At 42.0% G+C, this 23,293-nt stretch overlaps 1 protein-coding gene and 1 long non-coding RNA gene across 5 annotated transcripts in view; one reads left to right on the forward strand and one right to left on the reverse strand.

Moving 5' to 3' along the window:
• Positions 1–13,090, forward strand: part of LOC146273456 (uncharacterized) — a 52,792-nt gene extending 39,702 nt beyond the window's left edge. Inside the window, exons 2-3 of the long non-coding RNA XR_014766556.1 lie at positions 12,104–12,265; positions 12,464–13,090. This is a non-coding gene — a long non-coding RNA (uncharacterized LOC146273456). The remainder of the gene's footprint in view (positions 1–12,103; positions 12,266–12,463) is intronic.
• plekha6 (pleckstrin homology domain containing, family A member 6) overlaps positions 1–23,293 on the reverse strand; it is a 133,433-nt gene that overhangs the window by 95,043 nt on the left and 15,097 nt on the right. For all 4 annotated transcript variants that reach the window (XR_014766553.1, XR_014766554.1, XR_014766555.1 and 1 more), the window contains exons 2-5: positions 10,892–10,975; positions 8,797–8,929; positions 8,315–8,419; positions 6,727–6,799 (exon numbers count right to left, since the gene is read on the reverse strand). Coding sequence is in view for 1 of the 4 variants with exons in the window: in XM_084704564.1 (XP_084560690.1) it covers positions 6,727–6,799; positions 8,315–8,419; positions 8,797–8,929; positions 10,892–10,975 (395 nt within the window). In the remaining 3 variants the exon portion in view is untranslated. The remainder of the gene's footprint in view (positions 1–6,726; positions 6,800–8,314; positions 8,420–8,796; positions 8,930–10,891; positions 10,976–23,293) is intronic.

A 23,293-nucleotide genomic window follows, 5' to 3' on the forward strand; every position in this document is an offset into this window, starting at 1 on the left:
AATTTTGGTATCTATTTGCTGGGGCATATTTTGAAAATTAAATTTCAAATGTCTTTTTCGTTTTCATTTTAATTAAGTGAAAGAATGAGCAGTCTTAAAGAAGAAAATTTTAATGCAAATAGGATGATTGATTACAAATTAGATTTTTTAGTCAAATAATAAAGCCACATTCTTAAAATGAAAAAGCATTTCTGGAAATGCATTTTCATTTGAATTTTGTTCACGATTTGCTTCCATATATTATGTCTATGGACACAGCCTTCTCGCTTTCGTGGGGCTCTGAAAAAATGTGTAAGTCAGTTGGAGTCCACAGACAACTGTCTAAGACCCTTGGGTGGAAATCCCGGGGGGGGACAGGGGGGACAAGACCCCCCCCCCCCAATAAATCACTGTAAACATAACTATTTAATTTCAATAACATTAATAATATGCAATAAAAGCGCTTTGCTGATTGTGGACACAATGGCGCTTTTTAAAGTTTTAAATGATTGCAAACCCCGCCCTTGGTCCCACAATAGTTTGATCCACAGCCCCAGCCCTCAGGTGATGCAGGTGCATGTGTAAAAATCGGACAGTATCTGTTTGTGTTGTTGGTGGCTGATGTCCAGTAAGTAGTTGTAAGAAAGGATTGGTTTGACAATTTATTTCTACCACTCAATACAATAAAACATTCATAACTTTCACCATTTTCCCTGCATTGGTCATTATGTTAGCTAGCTAGCTAAGTAACATCAGCTGTTTAAATTAGTCAGAGAAAAGCTAGCAATGCAGTAGTTGTGTTCCTTATCTGACAACGTGACAGAGTGTCAACTATCTGAAATGCATGGCCTAGCCAGAGAATGTCTAATATAGAGAGAACTGCCACTCTCGGGAAACTTCCGGGTTCTGAACTGGTTGAAGTTCCATGTGAGGGCGCTAATGAGCGAGTGCAGAATGAATGGAGGTCTATGGTATGGTACCCCTCAAAATCCACTTTTCTCAGGATATAATTTTTGGTCAAGTAATTCGAATTCTGAATTCGAAAGGGGAGGCAAAAAAATACACACTGCTGGCTGTTGGATTGTTTTAAAGTCGCCTTTCTGTTCTAAAAAGCTTTTGAAAATGTAATTGACGTCATACACATCGTACGACCAGAGCTACTGCTTGACGGCAAGCTCTGGTCACTTACTTTTTTCTCTCAGGGCAACGACAACACAGCTGACAGGTTAGGCTCTCCCCGTCAATACACATGCTATAAAGAGTTTTGGCTTGCTAATGTTGTTGTTAATGTTGCTAATGCTCTGACATTCTGATTCCGCTTCGGATGCCATCAAGCGGGAGCTATGGTCGTATCAGTCCTTCACTAACCAATCAGCATTCATTAGCAGAATGCTAGCGTGTTATGGGCAACAAAAAATCACCATGTAAGAAATCTAAATGACATAAGTACTCGTTAATTCAACTTTCGACCTGTAATCCATGTTGAACATGCACAAACTACAATCAAATCTGAGATTTTTCAACGACAATCAGGCGAAAGAGACAAATTTAGCCGTTTAGCTCCATAGACTCCCATTCAACATGCACTCGCTCGCGATCACACCCAGTGGAACTCTGGTGGAACTGCAGCCAAATTCGGTACAATGGGGCTTAATAGGGAGTGGCAAGGCTCACCTTAAACAGGCTCTGGCCTAGCTAACATGAAATTAATCCAGTTAATCGAACCTCAACGATGATCACACACACTAAACTAGCTGCATTTGAATAGCTAGCAAACAAACCAATCGAGCAAACATTAGCTAGCACCTATTCCATTTGGCGTTGTCAAAAGATGGAAACTTTGCTATCGTCAATTTATTCCAAGATCAGCGCGGATATTGTAGTTCTCTGTAATCCATTTGCCATGGTTAGTGATACTGAACAGAACTATACTATATTCTGCCATTGTCATAGTTATCTTAAATGGTTTCGTTGCAAAAGCTAAATCGTCTATAGGGACTTTGAAGCACCTGTGTGCCGATCTGGAGTAAACTGGCGATAGCAAAGATGATGGCAAATACCACACGGAATTGGGGCTCTCTTGCTCTGCAAATTCAGCTATTCTGGGAGGCCAGCCAATATAAAACCAAAACATGAATTATATTAATATGACACAAGGTTACAGTTTGCGTTGTGTAAAGGGTGAACTCATACAGCTGTCAATCCTTGTCAATGCAATCCGTTTCACTTTTCCTAACTGTCTAGCTACCTGGTTGATTGAAGCCTATTCTAGAAGAATGGTAATAAAAGATAGACCTCATCTCCTACTGTAAATAACCTGCACATTGTGTGTGAGGCCAGCATGGTAGAAAAATTGCAGAAAAAAAAGAAAGATGGACATTAGAGCATTTCAGGACACCAGAATTCAAAGAAAGAACCCTAGTGGCCTAATCTCAAAGATTAGTTGTTAAAATGTTCATTAAAAGGATGTGAAATGTGCTAATTTAATGTTTAATAATAATCCCATTAGGCAGAGGAGGCACCAGATGACAAACAGACAATACAGCTGCAAAGACTGGTAGGGACAGGGGGTCTCGGGTAAGTATGTTGAGTCTCGTTCAGCAAGAGATGGGTTCACATGATGGGTTCTCTTCTTTCGACTTGTAAAATAGGGACACATAGTTGGACAATGCCATGGATACCCCCACTCTCTACTTGAACTGGTGACTGAACCAACATTACTTTGAGGCAATGGTTTTGTTGTTGTGATTAATTGTGTAGTATTGGGTACTGGTAGTTAGAAGGAAGGCAAACACCTTATGTCTATTTCTAGGAGACAGACTGTGAGTCAATGAGGGTGGTGAAAGGGAAAGAGCCAGGGAGAGACTTCAGATGACAGTGTCACAGCCATGGCAGGGCCGGGGGTCAACCTTTTTGCCAACAGGAAACAGTGGCACAGTACTGTCTAGTCACCTCAGTGGTGGCACTGAACCATATCAGCCACACCCACAATTTATAGAACCGCAGACTCTTGCCAACAAAGTGTTGACACTTCAAGAGAAATGGTTTAGCAATTTTCCCCGACTTAATGATGGTTCAATTGAGATTATTTCAGATGAGACAACACCATGCCCATTGTAATTACATTAACTGCACCCGTACATTGTACAGTACATACTGGCCTTTCTTAGTATTGCTGGTTGTAAATACTGTACACCTGCATTCATACTTGACTGATAATAAACACTACTCTAACTACATTCGAACAAGTTGAGACAACCCTTCAGTTACTAACTATAAATTATCCAGGAGTATTAATTATGGTTCCTCAATATACATTTAACATATTACAATGTAGGCTGTATTACGGCAATCATTTTGGTGTCCCCCTCAGAAATTGCTCTTGAGAAAATGTCATATAATTGCCCCCCCCAAGTTGATAGCAGATTTTCGCCACTACTACGATCAACACCAAATTAGCTCTATTGATCCACAAATTAAGCATGAAGAGTGAAAATGGTTGCAACGCTGGCAAACTAGAAATACTTTTTGAAACAGATTTCAAAGCTCTAAGCGTTTCAGTCAGCACTCTTGGCTCTCCACATACACACCCATGTAAATCTCAGAAACTATTTAAAAACTCATGGAACATAATCAGTGATGTAAGTTAGGCATGATTCAATATCAAAAACCTGAATTAAAAAAATTGTTTGGGGTTTTGTCAACATTCAAGTTTAAATGGTGACCGTGGCTAAAATATTGAGGAAGAAGAAGGATTTGAAAGTTGAAGAAGTTTAAGAGGATTGAGAGGATTTGAAAACTCAATTGGAAAACCATGTCAAAAATATGATGAATATTGATTTATATTAATTCAAAAATAAGAGGTAGAAAGCTGAAAAGTCATAGCAGGCATAGCCTGAAACTGCTGATTTGTTTGATAGTTGAACAGTTTTAATAGCTGAAGATCTGAAGGTGCTGAAGGGTGTCATGGAAGAAATAGAAGAAGTTGAACTAGAACATGCATTTCCTGCTGAAAATGGGTTGGAATGCTGAAATCTGAAATTATATTTTTTTAATGGCTGAAAATACAGAAATGAGAAAACATCCGCAAGCTGAAAGCTAAAATTAATTTTTAAAATGTGTGAGTCACACAAAAGAGGCAGTGTGGTATCTGAACTGCATCATCTGACAAAGCTAAGTGATTGAATACTGAATACTACGGGAGAATAAGTTTGAACGTTGTGAAGCAAGCAAATAAATAGTTGTGGAAGCTGAACTGCATCAACAAAGCTAAGAGCTTAAATAGCCTACAATGCAGAAGAAGCTGAAAGCTGAACTGTTAAACTGAAGTAGGCTAGCTAGTCGTAACAAGAATATTATAGTTTGAACAGCTGAAATTATAGTTGGGATAGTAATATCAGTAGCAGATGTAGCCTATCATTGAGTGCGTTTACTCGGCTTTCTTAGTAGGATTCAATGTGTTGATTGAATGAAACATATAGCAGTAGGGTCGATACATGAAGACACGGTGACACTTTGTTGCAGAAGGATGATGGTGCAAGTTTTGTCTGTGGAGCATACAAGAATTAATTAAAAGAATCATGTATACGTGTTTGAGTAATCGCATAACTAATTACACATGTAAACGGAGTAATCGTATTATTGGCATAAACTGACAATGGCTATCTGGTTTCTCATGGTCAAGTGAACGCACTCAGTGGCGTAGTAGAACAAAACAGTACTATTCGCATAGTAGTTAGTAAAAGAGATATTAGCAGCATCTGCAGAATTAGTAGTTGTAGTAGTGGCATAAGATATAGCAGTATCAGTAGTGGTAGTAGTTGTGTTGTGGTGCTCTTAGTCTTTTATGAGACGAGTTGACTGAATAGCTTGTTGTGTCTCCACTAATCAGCTAACACCAATCACCTGTGTTTGACACTGAGTAGTGCGTTTGTGTGGTTGCCACAGTGATGGTGCAGCTATGAATGCTAACGTGCTGAGGGAAGAGAATAACAGAAATTTAGCTAGAATCCACACCTCAAACAAGTTAACCTAGACGCAAAACTATACGTCCAATCCAAAAAATAAGAATATTTTCCGAGACCCAAGACTGCCGAAACCAGAGATGTCCTTTATATGTTTGTGCGGTCAGAAATACGACTCTACCGGCAGTTTCTAAACCTGGTTGTTTTTGCCTTTCTGACGAATTTGTCACCAGATTTGCATTGGACTTCATGGGGCGAGAGTTGGACTTTGTCTCGCTTTCGTAGGGCTCTAAACAAATGTGTAAGTCTTTTGGATTCCACAGACAACTGTCTACGACCAGCACAAAATTGGCTATCTATTGATCCAAAAACAAAGCATGAAGAGCGAAAATTGTGGCAATGCTGGCAAACTCGAAATATGTTTTCGATGACACCTGAAGCTCCCCTCCACTCTAAGCGATTCAGTCTGCACTCTAGCCTTTCTCGTACACACCAATGTAAATCTCAGAAACAGTTTGAAAAAGTCATGAAACATAATCAGTGATATTGAAAAAAGTTGAATAGATATCAAAAAGCTGAATTATTAAAACATAGTTTATGGTTTTGTCAACGCTTTAAAGTTTAAATGGTGGCTCTAGCTGAAAGATTGAGGAAGAAGAAGGATTTGGAAGTTGAAGAAGTGTTAAGAAGTTTGAGAGGATTTGAAAGAAAACTCCATTGGAAACCCATGTTAAAAATATTATGAATATTGATTTATATTAATTCAAGCATAAGAGGTACAAAGCTGAAAAGTCATAGCACCCATGGCATGAAACTGCTGATTCTTTGATAGTTGAACGGTTTTAATAGCTGAAGATTTGAAGGCGCTGAAAGGTGTCATGGAAGAAATAGAAGAAGAAGATGCTGAATTCAAAGAACAATACTTGGAATGCTGAGGCAGCATTCCAACAATAAAGATTCAAAGAACAATACTTGGAATGCTGAAGCAGTATTCCAACAATAAACCCGGTTGTGCATTTACAGCAATTTTTTAGTTCAGCAGTAGTTCATTTGATCGTTGAAACATCTGAAGCGACCTTATGCAGTGTTGCGCTAATTTTGTCCACTTCAGCAAAAAAGGTTTCCAGGCTAGCATCCTGCTCAACTCGTGTTGGACTTGCACCACTGGAGTCAATGGGAGCAGGTTTCCACATGTGGTATTTTGAGGAAGCCATAGTTTATATCAGGGGCGATTCTAGGATCAGACCTTTAGGGGAGCTCAGCCCCAAATGAGAATGTGACATGAATACAGTGCCTTGCAAACCCCCTTGCTATTAAATCCCTTATTTCACTGGATAACAATTAATACATTTATTTATTAGTATGCCAAATATTGAATGAATGAAAAAACGAAGGATATCCCTTTCTTCATTAACTACCAGAATCAAATGATAATAAACAATAATAATTTTTATATATTTTTTAGGGGTGCTGAAATGAAATTTAGGGGTGATTGAGCATCCCTAAAAAGGATCTAAAATCGCCACTGGTTTATATTTCTGTGCTTCAATCGGTATTAATTAACGCAAGATGATGTCATCTTGGATGTGTCATTTGATCTCGGATGTAATAAGCGACGTAAGGAGAACTGGCCCCTGATTAGTGAGTTTGGAATGATTAGTCTGGGTTCAAAGTACTGTTCGCCACAATAATGAATGGTAATAAGACTACAAATGTTCAATGCCAAATAAATGTGACAATTGTAACAGCAGACTCTATAGAGAATACTAGATGTGGAACTGACCTTTGTAGTAGAAAAGGCATCTGTCAGTCAAGACAAACCACCTCTTGTTCCACTGTTTGACTCCACTGCCTGCCTGGAACAACAATAAACAATAACACAAAGTTAGCCGAAAGAGGCTTCCGGCCAGTAGACGGCACAGTTTAGAGCAAACATGGGCATTTTACAGCCTGCGAGCCACACCTGGCCAGCGGGCTGTCCCAGTCCGGCCCGTGTGAGGTAAATAAAGATAAATAAATGTGTTGAGCAGTAGGAAATCTGTAGTCCTAAGGCCTATTCCATAAAGGCTGCTCAAAAAAGCTGGACTGACTCTAATTAGTTTAATTAGTCAAGTGCAGCTAAAGCGGTTCCATAAAGGCCAATTTCAGCTCACGCACTACTACTAATTCAAGTCAGATTTAAGTAGTACAGCTAAGTGCACGTGCACCCTATTCTTAAGCAGCCCAAGAGGTAAACCACGGCAAAAAGCAATGCACACGGCCACGTGACTTCTTCCAGAAATACGCTTTAAACCGTGTTCGCTTTAAGCCGTGTACTATGACAGCTCCCTCATCCACCGCTTCATCAAAATAAAACGTAGGTCGAGGTCCTTTTTTAGACGTTTACTTTATTGATTAAAAAAACAGACACCCTCTAAACCAGGGTGGGGAACGTCCGGCACGCTTTTATGTATTTGCAGCGCGTTTATGTATTTGGTTGTGTTGTGTGTATTTGCAGCACGTTTGCTGAATGCTACGCATGTGTTGTCAAATGAATGACGTTTTTTTAATTTGCTTGTGTTTTGTCTTTTTGCATGTGTTTCCTTAATTTGCAGCGCGTTTGCAAGTCGGCCACCGTAGACCAGAGCCAAAAAAGTGGAGCCACCGAACTGACGTCAGGCTTTTTCAAAATCTACTGTTTTACTACTACATTTTTTAACTGTGAGATTTGCATAGGAAAGAGTGGTCAATGGACTTTGGGGTTCTCTGTATGTCCATTTTACCCACTGAACTGTTGTTACTCAACTGTGACAAGGTAAATTCGGTTCTGCAATCAATGACCCTTTTAACTTGTTTATTTAAATGAATATATTCTTTGGAGATGAAGTAAACACGTAAATTCATTCATGTCTGCACTTATGTTTCCGAACACGGACTAAAATGCTTTGCGCGCAGGAATTTACTCGACGGAACTGTCTTTTGAGATTCTGTTTCCACGTGTTTGAAATGATTTGCAACACACTTTACTTTAGCTCAACTTACTAGCCTGACACAGAGCAGGCTAGTTCAGAAGTATAAGTTACCTTGGTTACGTAGCTAGAACTCAAATAAAAACCACCTTAATGGAACAGAACACCCGCTGAAGTAAGTGAAACTTGAAATAACTCTCGCTTTTCCTTAATCTACGTTGATAGAACACCCCCCAGCTTTTTTGAGGCCTTTATGGAACAGGCCTTTATGGAACAGGCCTCTGGAACACTAGGTATAATGATGTGTTTTTGGCCCACATGTGTTATGGTGAGTGTTTTGGTCCTGTGTTGTGGCGAGTGTTTTGGTTCTGCATTTGTTGGGGTGAGTGTTTTGGTCCTGTGTTGTGGTGAGTGGTTTGGTACCTGCTTGTACAGCCAACCCTGTTTGGACACCTCTGCTTTGGGGTTTCTGCGCATGGAGTTGGAGCGCTTGCCAAACGTAGCAGCCTTCCTGTGGGTACGAGATGCCTGGAGAAGGGAAGAGGGAAGCAAGGTAGTGGAGAAGAGGAGACAAAAGACAAAAGGGATGGCTGAGTGGTTAGGAAATCGGGCTATTAATCAGAAGGTTGCCGGTTTGATTCCCGGCCGCGCAAATTACATGTCCTTGGGCAAGGCACTTCACCCTACTTGCATTGGGGGAGTGTCCCTGTAGTTACTGTAAATCGCTCTGGATAAGAGCGTGTGCTAAATGATTAAATGTACATTTAAAAAAAGATGAGGGATACATAGAAGAGGAGTAGAGGAGAAATAGTGTTGCATGTGGAACAGGATGGATTTTGCAGCATCATTAGGTCTGTGTTAAAATGATGTGCGTATGTGTGTTTGTATGTGTGTGTGGTACTGACCCGTGTGTAGGGCTGGGACTCTGGAGACTGGTCTGACACCATGTTCCTGTTAAAGTTACAGTTGACGTCGCTGGCGTTGGAGATTATTGGTTTTCTCCCTCCTGCCCTTCCATTCATGTCCAAATCACAACTCCTGGTGCCAGAGAGAGAGACAGACAGAGAGAAAGAGAAAAGAAGAGATACAGAGAGACCCAGAAAGAGATAGACAAAGAGAGAGTGAACAATACAGACATGTGAGCAGATAGACAACATTCTTTCAGTGGTACAACGACTACCCATTGTGTGGGTTACTCTAGACCAGGGGTTCCCAATCCTGGTCCTCGGCCCTCCATGCCCTGCATGTTTTAGATGTTTCCCTGCTCCAACACACTTGAGTCCAATGAATGGGTCGTTATCTAGTAATGCAGGCCCGAGGACCAGGATTGGGAACCCCTGCTCTAGACCAGTGGTTCTCAATCCCGGTCCTCGGGACCCCCTGCCCTGCATGTTTTAGATATTTCCCGGCTCCAACACACCTGATTCAAATAAATGGGCCTGATAACGACCCATTAATTTGAATCAGGTGTGTTTGAGAAGGGAAACGTCTAAAACATGCAGGGCAGGGGGTCCCAAGGACCAGAATTGAGAACCACTGCTCTAGACTACCTCCTAACCTTCAAGAGGCTTCAGGAGGACTGCTCTCCTGGGCTCTGTCCCAGCCCACTGCAGTCCAGACCAAACCATCCCACTACAGCCCAGCCCACTACAGCCCAGCCTAGCCCCAGTAAAACTCACTACAGTCCACTATAGCCCAGCCCACTATAACCAAGACCAGCCCACTGCAGCCCAGCCCACCGCAGCCATCTATAAGGCCGTGTTCACACTTGACTTATTTTTTTAGGAAAAAGTGCTGCCTTCAGCGCCTTTTTACATGCAACCCTATGGGAAAAGGAAAAAGGCGGGCGCCTTTTTTAAAAGTGTCAGCCGAAAAAGCGCAGCACCCGACGCCTTTTTGAGTTCAATTTTCTCAACTTTTTAGAAAAGCGCTGGGTGACGTCAAGCGCCTTTCTGACAGCTGACCAATCAGGACGAGGAGAGTAGGTACGAGTGTACCTTCCCTAGTAACCTTCTACCTTAGTTACCAGGCTATGGCTCCTCAAACGCCAAAGCTAAAGCAGATAATTGCATTTTATTTGCCATAGTAGCTAGCTGTCAATAAGTAACCTACAAAAAATAATGGATGACAATGTATCGCTAAAATATATGATTTCCGTTCAGGTTACAGAATTCTCGCGCTGAAGGCGCTCAAAAGGCGCTGAAGGCAGCGCTTTTTTCTAAAAAAAGAAGTGGAAGTGTGAACACGGTCTAATCCACTAAAGCCCAATCCACTACAGACTAGCCTAGAACTGCCCAGCCCAGCTCAGCCCACTACAGCCAAGCCCAGCCCACTACAGCCCAGCCCACCACAGCACACTACAGCCAAGCCCACTACAACCCACTACAGCCCAACCAGCCAGGCCCATCCCAGCTCAGCAGCCCTTGAGCCCTGAACACATATACTGCTTCACTTATTGATTCTTTCCAGTCCTGCTCACGCCAATAAGCTATTCATTACACAGGGCCACAAGGGGAGTTGGATTTTCAAACCCTCTTCTTTTTCTCCTACCATCCCTCTTTCTCTCTCTTTCTGTAAGCCATACAGCATGCTTTCCTTCTCAAATTTCTCTTTCTCTCAGCACATACTACTGTAGTAGAGAAGTACATCTGCATGAATGGAGCCACAACAAATGTACTGTCTTTCCTAAAACCCTATACATACAACATGTACACCAACAATGAAACTAAATATGGAAAAGTCCTAAAAGGCAACAACTCAGACATACAATACAGTATACTGTACTGCCCAAATACTGGCAGTCCTTAGCGTGCGTAGGTAGGGCAAATATGCCAAAGGGATGTTGTAGTAGAGCTTTCAGGTACTGTATTGTTGTGGAACTTTCAGGTACTGTATATTGCAGTTGAACTGTCAGGTACTGTATATTGTAATAGAACTGTTACGTACTGTATAGTATACGCGAGCGTGTGCGAGCGCGAGCGAGTGCGTGCGATTACTTACTGCAGGTATGTCTGTATGTGTGCACTCTCTTCCAGCTGGAGCTGGATTACTGATGATCCAGCTGGTCTACTCTGGTCATTCTGACTGGAGAGGAGAGAGAGGAGAGAAAGAGGAGAGACAGGGAGTTGAGTTAGAGAGGGAGTGAGTGTAGAGAGAGAGGGAGGGGGGAGAGGGAGAGGGAGGGAAGAAAATAGAAAAGTATATCAGCACTGCCAGTTGATCAGGGATTGGTCACATTGATCTCTGTCATCACAGCAAAAGCATCGAGCCAACCACAGCCATACGATATACAATAGGGTGACTATTAAATGATTGTGTGTATATATATTGTGTGTGAGAAAGAATGTGCTTTTGTGTAAGTGTGCCAATAGGTTTTGGGGCAAAACAATCCCAGCACCAGATGTTTATGTTAACAATAGGATCATTTTGTTTCTATTATAACTCTGAGCCTTAAAAAACATTGAATATCCTTGGTTCATGACATTGACACTTCCAGGTGTCCATATGGCAGTGCTGAAGGTTTGTAAGGTAACTCTTCCTGGTCTGAATCATCTACTCGTGTCTTCAACTTATCACCTCCCAGGACCCAGGCAAGGGGCATGTGTGGGTGTTTGTGTGTGTCTAGGAGTGTATGAAGGAGTGTGTGGGTGTGGTTTGGTTCTAAAATCTAAAAGTATAGATAATGTTTGCTTTACTAGGACACTAAAATCTGTGATGCAAAATAATGCGTTTTCTTTCCAGACGTTTTTTTTTTTTTTTTACTTGTACTTTTCCTGGTAACATTTGTGAAGATGTTTATTTATCATGGCATGGGTGTACAAAGCATTATCAACCAAACAAAAAAAGATATACTGAAAATCAACTATCAATTTGTCCCTTATAAGAAGCTAATGAGGCCATCTGAGAGTTGTTTAGCAACACAGACAGCTCAGTGCCAGTGGACTGTCAAATATTAGGAGCCGCCCGCTATTTTCTAGCAAATTACTGTATTTTACAGCAATCCTATTGCAGCCAATTGCTTTTTGCAAGGCGAGCCCTCCTCTTTGGGTTATTTTGTGGAACCACTGTCAATTGACCTTGGCGAGAGAGGAAAGTGTAGACATTCAGACAAGAATTGGGGATGCTGTTTCTCGTATTTGAATTTCTTGACAATACCTAGCGCAGCTTGAAGAAGCGTCAGCAACCATGCAGGAATGTCCTGTGTTTCCTCAGGGACTCAACTCCCCTGCTCCTTACATAACAGCCACTGAGCATGGAGGCAGCGTCGAGGGACAAGAACAGGTTTGGAGAACTAAACCAGAAGGAACGGACTCAGAACAACATTGGAGACACCCCCAGGTTCTGCCCATGAACACCTCCCTTTAACAACACAAGGTACACATATTGGTTCATGCCTCTCTGTAGTACTCTGTCCAGAACCTTCACTCTTATGTACAGTACCAGTCAAAAGTGAATGCTGTCACTGTTTTAATTTTGAGGAGACATGATACTAGGAGCCAGAACGGTGTGATTCATATTGGCTGTGTTTAAGCAGAACCAGCCCCCCCCCCTCCCTCTCTCTCTCTCTGATAGGTAAAGAGGACAGGGGATGTGGGAGAACACAACATTCAGGCATGCAGCGGCTGACAGCAGAACACAACACACATCAGAGTCCCTCTGCCCAGTATGCATCTAACCAGAACAAACCCCTGATGAGCAGCTGCCACTGTGTGTGCGTGTGTGTGTGGCTGGGTGTTTCCTAACTCATACGTCTTCTATAGGTTTGCTGAGTGATGTTGTCATGTGCATGCATGTTGTGATTGTCAGTGTGTTTGTGACAAGGCTTAACTGTGTATATGTGTGTTTATGTGTGTGTGTGTGTGTGTGACTTGGTCTCAGAGGGTCCTGCGCCTGAGAAAGCCTATTCATGTGTAACCTACAAACCTATTTAAAATGAGACTGCTTTGCCTGCTTACAGAACCACACTGCAAAACGTCAAAATGACCGGTGAATTATCACTTTATGACTGGAGATATGACCACTGACATAAACACTTCAGCAACTCTACTGTAATGTGTCTTAAGATCTAAGCAAAGCCTGTGACAGCACTGTCAAGCTAATTAAAAAGTCAAGCCTTCCCACATACACACACACACCACTGCATGCATCCACACACACTATCCACTGTACTAGTCTCTCAAACACACACACAAACCGATAAAAGCCATAAAAACAGATCCCTGTTTTTTCTCTTTCCAACACTGCATTGCAGTCCTGTCTGACCTCCAGTTTCTGGTCCCCCTCCCACTGCCAGCCTACCCCAACCACGGTCAACTTCCTCCCAGCCTTGGCCCATCCCACAGCCCCCTCTCCTACCTCACCCTCCGGTCTGCACGGAACTTCAGCATTGTCCCCCGGATCAGTCATAAAACAGATGAGAGACAGCAAGAGGGAGAGAGAGAAAGAGAGACAGAATGAGGGAGACAAAGAGAGGAGGGTAGAGAGAAGAAAAGAACGATAGAAGGAGAGGGACAGAGAGAGGAGAGCAGCTGGCTGGCTCTCACACTGCCAGGAGTGAGGCTTTATTGCTGTCGCTGTAGGGTTGGTGGATATAGTAACTGCTGTCCTCCTTTCTCTCCTTGAGAATGCATACTGTACCCAGCCTCTCCTCTCTCTCTCTCTCCCTCTCTCTCTCTTTCTCTCTTTCCACTTCAACCCTGAAAGAACTGCAAGGCTCAGCTTATTCAGTCCCCTTGGTCTGTCTGTTCGTCCCTCCTCTCTCCTCCATTCTCTACCCCCTGCCCTCTCTCCATCCTCCATCCATTCATCTCTCTCTCGCGATCATGCTGTCTCGTCCCACTAAGGATGGGAGGGCAAGTTATCAATATCAATGCCAGTTCCCCAGAAGTGGCATTTAACCAGGTTTGGAAAATGTCACAGGGCTTCTTGTCTTCATAGTTGTTGTTCTGTCTAGGTAGCTCTATGATCAAACCTGTTTACGTAGATTGTAAATCACGTGTGGGATATCCTTTTCACCAAGTCTATCAGACATAAACAGTTTTGAGCTACTACAATAAAGAATCCAGTAAAGTGTATGTATTTATACGTCTGTATCAACATTATTCTTTGCCTCTAAATCGTTGAAAAAGCATTTCAGTTTGTAATATTCATAACTTTCGACAGCATCGCTACCGCTTTTTGTTGGTAAAAAAAATGGCAAACACCAAAGACAATAGGGCTGTCAACGAATATTCTAAATTCAAATATATATATATTCGAATAGCGGTTAAAAAACAAATTTCGAATGTGAAAAATAATCTTTGAATGTAAAAAAACCTAAACGGTGCGTTCACACTGCAGCGGGGCGGGCAGAGCGGGGGATCGGCTTCCCATTCATTTTCAATGAAAGCAGGCGTTGATGCCCGCGCAGGGCATTGTGGGAAGGCGAGCGGGGCGTCGCCGCTCGCGTAGGGCATTGTGGGAAGGCGAGCGGGGCGGCGAAAGTTGGATTTTCTCAACTTTATGTAAATGAGGAGCGTGAAAACGCCAGCGATGGCCAATCGGGTTGGTTTCTTGTTGTTTCTTGTTGTGCACTGTGGGAAGGCCGGCGGTGCAGAGCGGTAAAAAAGTCTGCAGTGGGAACGCACTGTTACTGAGAGCTTCCAACAGGGTACGTTTGGCTGTCTGTACGCCCCTGTCTGTGTCACTGGGCCGGCTAAGTAGTCGTGTAACGGTGCGTTCACACTGCAGACTTTTTTACCGCTCTGCACCACCGGCCTTCCCACAGTGCACCATGCTTGGGGGCGTGTCAGACAGATTAATTCAGAGCTGTAGTTCTCTTAAATCACTGTTGTAGTTCGTATAATGTCATGGCAAATGTGCAGACAAAATACAACTTTTAAACACATTAAGCAAAAATCCAATAAGCATTCTGGATCTGACATGATCTTATCTACAGCACACAATAGGTTATCTTTTTCCACAGTTTTTTTAGGCCGAGTGAAAGATTAAATGCCACCCGCACTCTATGTACAGTAACGGGTCTTGTTCCGGCTGGAAAAAAAGATGCATCAGACATAAACGTTGACATGTGTAACCTTTTATTATATTACTCAAAATCTCTGCAAATCAATCGCTAGATTATGACTTGCCACTACACATTCACTGTATGGATAGCAAGTGGCTGCCAGCCAGCATTTCAGCGTTGAATGTCAATCGTGTGCTGGGTAAGCTAGACTATGCAGCTAGCACAGAAGAAAGTTACGTAATGTGAAAAACGGAATTAAAAGTACAAAATACAACACACCAGGGACGCCGACAACCTCAGCAACCCTGCGCCAGGCATAATATTTTGTGTTTACATCTCTGTAATTTAACATAGATGTATCATACAATACTGGGTATGAAGACACACATACGATGAGTTGATCTTCCATCTTGAAATTGTCAAACCTAGAAATGTTTACCATGAACAACAGTTGCTACGTTACAAGAAACCAACCCGATTGGCCATCGCTGGCGTTTTCACGCTCCTCATTTACATAAAGTTGAGAAAATCCAACTTTTGCCGCCCCGCTCGCCTTCCCACAATGCCCAATGCGAGCGGCGACGCCCCGCTCGCCTTCCCACAATGCCCTGCGCGGGCGTCAACGCCTGCTTTCATTGAAAATGAATGGGAAGCCGACGCCCTGCTCTGCCCGCCCCGCTGCAGTGTGAACGCACCGTAAGCGCTTTAACGGTGTGCAACGTGAGGCACTTTATTCGGTGGCAACAATGCTTGACGGTCGTTACAAGGATCGCTACTTTGATTTGGAGAAGAAGAGCAGTGTTCGCGACTTCTGAAAGTCTTGAATGAAATGGATAGCAGTGGAGATGGCGGTACAGGGAATCCTCCAGAGAAGAAGACCCGAACAGGATCGCTGTTGGATGCATATGACAAAAATTCTGGAGGAGAACGTGGTGTTTGAAGGGTAAGCCAAAACTGAAATTGCGTCACAGGTAGGCTTAACGCCTCAATTTATACACTAGGCTATTAAACTATCGGGCTGTACATTTATTAATTTAATGCTCTATCATTGCCAAAACTCAGTCTGCTATTTCTGTTATTTTGTAGGTACACATGTACCCAGCTGAACCCACAATTCCTAGGACTGCCAGCCCTTTGGATTACTGGAGAAGCAACCAGGCCCGATTCCCTGCTCTTGCGTGTGCTGAACGCAAGTACCTGAGTGCACCCAGCACAAGTGTTGACCGCGAACGGTTATTTAGCGTTGCCTCCCATGTGAAAGATGGAAAGAGGAATAAAATAGCCTGTGAAAAGGCAGAGATGCTTCTCTTTGTTCAGAAAAACCTACATCTGATGTTAAATCTATCTGAATCCTAGACCATACCTAGTTTGTCTTCCTTGTTGACTTGTCCCACAAGGGTGGTGACTTCACACTAAGTTCACATTAATAATGAAACCACTGCATAGCTCAGTTTGATTTGATTTGGGTTTTAACATTCTAAGTTAGGCCTACCCAGCTGAAGTTTTTTTTTTTTACGGTTTTAAGGCCCAACTGAAGTTTTGGAAGGTCTCATTCATTTTACTGTACATTTTAAGTTTAAAGAGTTACAACTGCATTTCTGTGCATTTCTGTCAACAACAACACAGTTAAGGAAACTGTAGTTGTTCAAGTTCAAGGAGGTACTGTTTGAAAAGTATGAAAATTGTGACGTGAATGTAAATAAATCTGCCATATTTGAAATCATTTCAATAGTTTTCATGAGTGAATGTCTATTTCTAAAATGATACAAATCAAGTTTATAATGTCCCATATCTACAGCAAGTACCCTATCATAATAACAGATTAATTTTAGTAGAGGAGAGACTTTTCAATCATTATATTGCTGAGGTGTATATATCGGTATCGGCAATCGGCCAAAATGAGCTTGTAAATATCGGCATATCGGATATTGGCTAAAATTCCATATCGTGCATCCCTAATTATTAATCTTCTCATTGTGCCACAATAACTCTATATGTTATTGTATTGTATAGGGAGTCAGATGGCTGAGTGGTTAGGGAATCGGGCTATTAATCAGAAGATTACTGGTTTGATTTCCAGCCGTGCAAAAGGACGTTTTGTCCTTGGGCAATTCACCCTACTTGTCTCAGGGGGAATGTCCCTGTACTTATTGTAATAGCTCTGGATAAAAGCGTCTGCTAAATGACTAAATGTAATGGTCACAAATGTTCTAATTTGGCACATTGATACTACATCCAAGTGGGTACCCCCACACTAAATATGGGACACCTTCGACTGTAGGGGGTGCCACAGGCCACGCCCTAAACTCTGAGTGATGGCATTTCCACCCCATTGGTCCAATTATTTGTTACAATTTGGTACACATGCCTTATTTCTCATGGGGAACAAAAAAGCCTCAAGGACCCATAAGTTCCGCCATGATGTATTTTCCTGCACAGTTAAAACTTTATCTTCAAAATTCATCTCCTCGTAAACCAAATGTCCAATTGACTTGAAATATTGTACAGATGTGTATAATTGACGAGGGTGAGATGGAGTAAGAAATGGCTTTCAAAATGGCTGAAAGGGGTGTATTGATGTAAATGTCCACATTGCCTCAATATCTTTGTGTAAATAAATCAAATATAATTTTGACCGATGGTTTTTCAAACCTAATAGGGCTCAAGATGACATCACTGTAAAGTTCCATAAACAATTTCACCTTGGTATGTCAATATATGATTGAATTCAATTGAATTGCTCCACAGCGTCGCTCCAAATTCCCACAGACTCATCCTGCCCCTTGACAAGTAGGGTGACCACCTGTCTCGCTTTGCGTTGTGTCGCACAGCATTTTGACCCCTTGTCCTGCACGTCTCATATTGAAAATGCTGTGCGATACAGCGCAAAGTGGGACAGGTGGTCACCCTACTTGACACATGCACGAGCTTGGCGAGACGCACACACATCCTTTCTGGAAATGGTAAGGTGACCAAGCCCCCCCCCCCCGCTTTGTCTTTAGCTCCTGTTTCATTTTGCATTCAATCGCAGCTTGCCGATTATTTTTCAGTGGCCATTGTTGTTTTCAACTGGAATCGCTTGATGTGTTGGAGGCAGCCATGTTTGGTAAGTCCTATTTTTACACATTTTAAGCTAGAATTGATTATTGGGTTTGTGAAAGTACACTACTCTTGAATTATGGTGAAGGTTTGAGCACTTTGAGACCTTTAGATGAAGTGACGGAAAACCGAACTCAAAAAATAGCTTGCTTTTTCCCTCTGTGTTTATAATTAGTGAATCATTTAGCATCTCGGCAAATTCTTCATCATAAAGGTAGAGGAGGGCAGCTTTTAGGAGAACAAGCGATTCCCCACAGACTTGTAGGCTCAGAATTGTGATTTGGGTCATGAAAGTCTTTGTAATTGGAGTGAGTTTGGACCAAGGAAGACCGCATAGGCTTAGGCGGCAGCCATGCTTTCATAAATTCACCATTTTACAGTTCGGTCTACACCAAAAAAGATCAGCAGGGCAGCCTGACGAAAAGACGAGCGGGGAATTGTCCTTTCAGCCAGATGTTTTTTTGTAATTTGTGCAAAACTTGCACGTTTTTTTATTGATGTCCCTGCCAAAGCTGATATCAAACTTGCGTCATTGAACTGTTGTATAGTGGGTTAAGCAAGGGGAGTTTCTATAGCCTTGTTGTGCATTGTGCACAGCAAGCTTGAAAGAACAAAAAGGGGGATATGAATAGGGGCCCGTGCCCCAGTGAGGGGGGCCTATACCCCAGTAGAGTTTTATGTCTAACAACGCCTCTGAATCGAAGTCTTAAAATCCTCCCCCAGTGTGTAACCAAGCAAATTAAATTTTGTTTTAGATTGGTCGACTGAACCAGGAAAGGAACCAGGAAAGGACAAAGGACACATGGTTCAGTCGACCGATCTAAAACAAAATTTAATTTGCTTGGTTATACACTGGGGGAGGATTTTAAGACAGCATTTTTCCATCTACGTAATATTGCCAAAATACGAACATTCCTCTCAAAGGATAATGCTGAAAAACTAATACATGCTTTTGTTACGTCCCGATTGGACTACTGCAATGTGTTGTTCTCTGGCTTCCCAACTACCTACTTGAAAAATTTACAGCGGGTACAAAATGCTGCTGCTAGACTATTGACAAAAACAAGAAAGTTTGATCATATAACCTCTACTCTTATCTCTTTACACTGGCTCCCTATCCAAGCCAGAGCTGATTTCAAAGTTTTACTACTAACTTACAAATCTCTACATGGATTGGCACCACTGTACCTCTCCGGTCTCCTTGCACCCTATTGCCCCGCAAGGACTCTAAGATCTCATTATGCCGGCTATCTGGTAATACCCAAAATTAAGAAAAAAACTGCTGGAGGTAGGGCGTTCTCATATAGAGCACCTCTTCTCTGGAACAAATTACCTGTCTCAATTAGGGAGGCTGATACTGTTTCGACATTTAAAACTAGATAAAAAACGTTCTTGTTTAGTCAATCCTATGATTGTTAAAGCTAAGTATGTGTGTACTTTCTATGTAAACCTGGGGTGTACGTTTGCCTATGTGTGTATCACATGTAACTTTTAAATTGTAATTTTAGTTTATGTTCACACTGCCCATTTAAATGTTACAAATAAAGTAAACCTGTTATTGTATATTGTTACTGTAATAGTTCCGTTGCTGTATATTTTTATTGTTATAGTTTACTAGTTGGAGACAACGGGGGGCTCGTTGTTTTCATCATTATTCGTATAAATATAACCTATTTTAGAGTTGTTTCCCCCGGAACAGATTTCATGTTCCAACCAAGGGGGGCTGTCGCTGTCTTGGTGTGTGGGGCTGCATCAAATACCCTCTTAGCTTTGTTAAATTGCTGCACTAGTCCACACTTGACCGGTAGGGATCTCATTCTATTATGACTGAAACTGTTAGCTGCTCCTGGCATTCTCTAATCCCTGTTCTCCTCTCTGTCCCCCCCACACATCCCCTGTGGTGTGGGGGGTCTGAGCTGTCAGGACCTGCCTGGTCGTCGGTCTACCAACGCTGGACCAGGTCGTCAACCGGAAACCAGCCTCCATGACGGCCAACAGCGAGTTTCCAGGTCCCATCCAACGTCTATAAAGCCAAACAATGGATTTTTGGTGTTTCAAAACCCATTGACATTGTATGACTATGTTTAGCTTGTGTTCTGCTCCTCTCTCTTACCAACCGTCTCTGGAGGAGGGGATCCCTCTCTGAATTGCTCCTCCCAAGGTTTCTTCCATTTTTTCTCCCGTTGGGAGTTTTTCCTTGTCTTCCTTGAGGGTTTAGGTTGGTTGAGGGGCAGTTCTATGGGCGTATGTGAAGCCCTCTGTGACATGCTTGCGTGTAAAAAGGGCTATACAAATACATTTGATTTGATTTGAGGACATCCCATGTTTGCCAACTGTATAGCTCAGAAAGTGGGAGGGGATAGGTAGAAACGCAGAGTTTGTCATGGAAAACCTGCTAGCAAGCAGGTTAGGTTCACAGAGTAAGTTACTATGGACACTGACCAAAAGGTTTTTTTAAGACAAGACCAATAACCTAAAATGGTCTGATTTATTTTCTTTTTGAACTGGAACAGACCAATACATTCCAGTAGAAACCAGTTATACACCAGTAAAATGTGTTCCAATTCCCCTATAAAAACCAATAAAGACCAGTTGAAATTTGTATTTATTTTTAAATGAATTTCTACTGGTGTTCAACTGGATATCTACTGGGATTTTTCACTGGATTTGAACTGGAAATTCCACTAAGGTACCTTTCTTTCTGGAACCGAAAACCCGGAGTTTGCCTCTTTTCAGGGTTAACCAACTCAAAGTTTTCACTAAACCCACTACCAAGAATACCCCTCTGGATTATCTAGATGAGAAAAATTATTTTCAACTGTCAACATCTACTTATACAATTTTTTTTGCATCAAAAACCTAGGCCTAAATGGCAGCCTACAGAATACTGTACTAATTCCATTGATGCTGTCACAGTTCCAAGACATTTACATGAAGAGCCCAACATTGTTACCAGTGCAATTTGATGTATTTTATTATAATTATTACCATTCTTTATGCATTCTTTTTGTTTAGTAGTCCACCACGATTTCTACCTTGACAGGGCAAACTCAGTTACAACTTCTCCCCACTTTCATATTGTCTATGTTTCCATACTTTGTTATTGTTTTTGTTTACAGTTTAATGGCACTTTCATTCTTTCCCTCCAGTGTTGGGAAAGCCAGCACAAAGCAGGAAGACCTCATGCATTTTCACACATTCATCTTCATCATGTCTGTGGAAATAGGGGGTTAGGTCAACTAATGAGACACACCCAGTGATCCTGGAGTCAACTGCAGTAAGTTTACACATAAGGTGAAAATAATCACCTGGGGCCAGTTGCATTAACTTAGTTTAAGACTAGTCTTAGCCATAGACCGAATCCCAATACTCCCCCTTCCCTCTAGCCCTTAGTTTACCCCTAGCCCTTGGCCCTCGAAACTGAGGGGTAAGGGCTACATATCCCTAAGAAATGGGACACCACTTGGTTACAGGTACGTCATCTAACACATATCGATATCTCCAAAGCAAGTAGTGTTATGCACTGATATTATTATTTTTTTGCTGCTAATGGAGTTTACTTAAAACTGTAGACATGCTAGTCAAAAATGCGGGACTGTTGTGCAATTCAGCACTGTAAGATTAGCGTACCAAACTAGCGATTTTTAGAAACGTTTCAATTAGGAAAATGGTTGCAAATATATATGATCAGGACTGTGTATAACACAAAACAAGACTGTCAATTTTGTTATCAATTAATTAAGCCGAATATATTACATTTATCGGACTCTGTGGATGATCAGGCCGCCATTGTTGCCAGTCGCGCAGTATTCACAATGCCTTAGGTTTCAAGTAAGCTACCGATCTTACTTGGTTTTAAGGGGTGTATACCCCCTAGTCTTAGCCCTACCCCTAGCTCAAAAAGAGTATTGGGACACCACTAGCTCTCACGGGAACGCGCAAAACTAAGGGAAAGGGGTAAGGGGGAGTATTGGGTTTCGGCCTTAGACTGTCTTAAATTGTCAGGTTAGACTAGTCTAAGCCTGTCTGTTAAATAAATAGTAAGACTGACTTAATTTGAGATAAAACATTTAGCCACCTCTCCCCTGGCTAAACCTTGCAGTAAGGGCTGAGTTGCTATGCCAACGATCTGTTCGTAGGCTACGTCATTATTTTAGCATAATTTATTATAAAAGGAAATAAGTGTGTTATTTGTAACTGCAGAAAATGTTGACTGGGTTCTGCTTTTCCGCAGAATAAAATGTCATTTTATTAAACGAGTGAGTAGATGACAACATAACTCACTTTATTGACGGTAGCACCAGCCGGCATCTGCTTTGGAGTTGTTGATAAATGGAATTAGCATTGGTGTTAAATTAAGAAGCTTAACAACGCATACACTAGCCTATTTGTTAATAAGACAACATTTTCAGTATTGTATTCCTCTAACAGATATAGGTTTTCATCAGGTTTAAATGTATCGATCTTCCTCCGTTAAATGTCGCTGTTTTGTCCTCCATCTTTTCTTTTTTTGAGAAGTGTATTATTTTACCCTTAGTCACTGATAGTGAAGCTTTATGCAACAGTTAAATTGAAGTAGGTGAAGTGCCTTGCTCAAGGACACAACGTCATTTGGCATGGCCGAGAATTGAACTGGCAACCTTCAGAGTACTAGCCCGACTCCATAACCGCTTAGCCACCTGATTCCCTCCCGTCTAGTCTTAATTAGGTCTATTTTTATGCAACTGGCCTCTGTGGTCTAGTGTGTATGTGTGTGTGTGAGGAGTGGGCACCAAACATGGAAAGACACATGAGGCCCCAATCCTAGTATCTCTTTCTCCTCTTGATCACCAACATCACTCACACATGACTCCTTCCAGTCTCCTCCTCCCGTGGACCCCTGATCCCCTCACCCAAGACCCACCTCCCCTAACCCCAACCCTCCTTTCCCAAACCCCTCCAATCCACCTGGTAGCTCACATAGTGCCAGCTCCTCATAGGACCATAATTAGATTCATGTATCACAGAGAGACAAGCTCAGCAGTAAAAACACAAGCCAAGGAGACTGCTGGCCTAGGGCTGGCCACATTTAAAGCTACCCTGTCACTTAATGTCAGCTATGTACAACATGTTCTAATGGTGTTCAATCCATTTGTTTTCCAGCACAGGTGTAAGTAAGTAAGAAAGTAAAATGTATTTACACAGTGCTTTTCACAGACAGGGTCACAAAGTGCTTTACAATGTACATTTTCAATATAACATAAATGTCTAATAATAAACAATAAAATAAATAAAAACAGATACAAATTATCAATAGA

This window comes from Hypomesus nipponensis, chromosome 9 (assembly GCF_054491055.1).
Source record: "Hypomesus nipponensis isolate SF chromosome 9, ASM5449105v1, whole genome shotgun sequence".
Lineage (NCBI taxonomy): Eukaryota > Metazoa > Chordata > Actinopteri > Osmeriformes > Osmeridae > Hypomesus > Hypomesus nipponensis.